Source organism: Crocodylus porosus, unplaced genomic scaffold (assembly GCF_001723895.1).
Source record: "Crocodylus porosus isolate Cpor-Errol unplaced genomic scaffold, CroPor_comp1, whole genome shotgun sequence".
Taxonomy (NCBI): Eukaryota; Metazoa; Chordata; order Crocodylia; family Crocodylidae; genus Crocodylus; species Crocodylus porosus.
Window position 1 is genome coordinate 16,336,020 of NW_017728927.1, and position 2,274 is coordinate 16,338,293.

The window sequence follows — 2,274 nt, forward strand, 5'->3', positions numbered from 1 at the left end:
TTGTTGGTGTTGCTTTTGGTTTTTGGGGTTGTATTTTTTCATGGGGTTAAAACTACCCTAGCTGTGGAGGTGACTTCTTTTTCTGTGCTGTTGTTTGCAGGTGGCAGATTTTGATTTTTCTCCTTTGTCTGACAAAAATCATTCACCTTTCGATTTGGAACCGGGCTGTCTTCAAATGTGTTGCAGCTGCTGTTTCTCTTGGTCATCTCAAGAATACTGTGAGATACACAAGGAGAGCTATGGACTCCTTCACCCTCTATACAAGCCAGTCAAAACTTACACAGTGTGAAGAACACTGTCTCACTTGGGTTCCACTGACTGCTGACTTTCACTTGTTCCCTTATGATGAATTAAATACCCAGAGCTGCATGGATGGTTTATTTTTGCTGGCATACTGGGAAATTAACTATTTCATTAGGCCTGGCATTAAAAGAGTACTCTGTTATATAATTTAAAAGGAAAGAACCAGAAACACAATAGAAGTGGCTTTGTATCCTTAAATTAAACGGAAGTCTACACTTTAGAGGGCACTTCTAAATAATTTAAATGCAGCATTTTATTCTTATGAAAGATTGTTTTATGTGCAGATGTTTGCCCAATCCACTCCCTCTGTAATTTGTCTGACCCCACTGCTCTCTTTCAAAAACAGCAATGCTTAAAAACAAATGTGCCTCTTTTTCTTTTCCTTCATGTCTGTGCAGCATAGCTAAGCAATTGAACCAGTAAAATGCTGCTTAATGCATATTTGTACTTATATTAAAAAAAAAAAAAAAAAAAAGGAACTGAGTTATTCTCTTCACTGGAAGCATTTGGAATCTAAAACATTTCTCTGAGAACCAGACCCCTTAATTATATTGCTTCTGTACAAGGACCTCAATTTTAGCAAGCTATGCTCCTTAGGGATGTAGCCACTGATGTTTCCCCAATGGAAACAGATTACAGCAGGTACTTGTACTGTGGGAATCTGCAATATGGCTTGACTAGTTCCATTTTCCTGATGCTGCAATATAGTACTACTATATTCTAACCTGCAAGAGGTGGTATCTTTCAGGCAAAATAATAAAATAGCCCTATTATTTGTATTTTATTTTTTGCCCGTTTTCCTTTTCTACATAGATCAGCACCCAGCTTCTAACGACACTCTTCAAAACAAGAACAAACAGTGAGCCCAAATCATTGCTGGCTGTCACAGCCACTCAAGTAAAGTAGGACTGATATCCAGAGCTGCAAAACTTCACTGCTAGGTGCAAGCTGGTCATTACGTTTGCCTACCAGCTATATTAACATTTCAAACCATCTTGAAAGTTGTTTTTTATACAATCAAATTCCATTTCATTTCTAGTCCCTCCGCTAAGTAGTGACATCCTCTCACCTGCTGATTTCTGCCTATATTTCCCAGCCATTTTGTCAAGCAATAAGTATTTAGAATGGGGAAGATTTGCTGCAGGTTTTAGGGAAGGCTGAGCCTCAGTGTCCCAATGTACAGAGAATGATGTCTAACTCAAGGTGTTCATTCATCATCTGAATTGGTGCTTACACAATGGTCTGGGATTATGTAAAATAAGGAGGCTTAGCAGTGATTAATAACTCCAAGTTTTGTTAGCAAATACTTTCTAAGGTAGGACTCTTTTTAGAAAAACAAAACCCAGAAAAGAGATACTGATGTGTATTTACAAGTGAACCTACTAATGAAGAGTGAGCATCTCCGGTGTTTCTGTTAGATGTGCTAATCTTAGCTTCAGTCACAGTGAACAATGTGGTTCTGCTTACCCATGTAAAAAAAAAAAAATATTGTTCTCGAGACTTGCGGATTTACTGCTTATGCCTAAAATCATATCCATTAGAAAGGTGACCAAAAGGGACAGGGCTAGTTCTGGGATGCCAGTACCCTCAACAAAGGGGCACACGGTCATGTGGAAAGTAGGCCTTTGATTCTATCACTGCACCATTACGCTCTGCACAACGGGATTTTAGCAGACCTCGCTGCACTCTGCAGTTGCTACATGAAGGGGAAATTCAGCTCACAGTGACATGTGGAAGTCTGATGCATTTGTCATGCTTATGGTTTAAGGAGAAATCCTGGACCTGTCAACACAGGTGCAATGAGTTAGGGGAGTGGCTATAGAAAACCTCTCTCTTTCCACATATCACACTGCCTCTGAAGACAGCACTAGATGCCCCTGCCAAGGGCATATAGGCAGGGTGACAGTGGAGGCAGGGCTGTGCTGGTGAAGAACTACCCATACCTGGGAGTCGCTCCCCTTTCTGTTCATC

At 40.3% G+C, this 2,274-nt stretch overlaps 1 protein-coding gene across 1 annotated transcript in view; it reads left to right on the forward strand.

Annotated features, from left to right (window-relative positions):
* Positions 1-752, forward strand: part of TMEM130 (transmembrane protein 130) — a 16,805-nt gene extending 16,053 nt beyond the window's left edge. Inside the window, exon 8 of the mRNA XM_019542098.1 lies at positions 101-752. Coding sequence (XP_019397643.1) covers positions 101-289 — 189 coding nt within the window. The 3' untranslated portion in view covers positions 290-752. The remainder of the gene's footprint in view (positions 1-100) is intronic.
* The last annotated feature ends 1,522 nt before the right edge of the window (positions 753-2,274 follow it).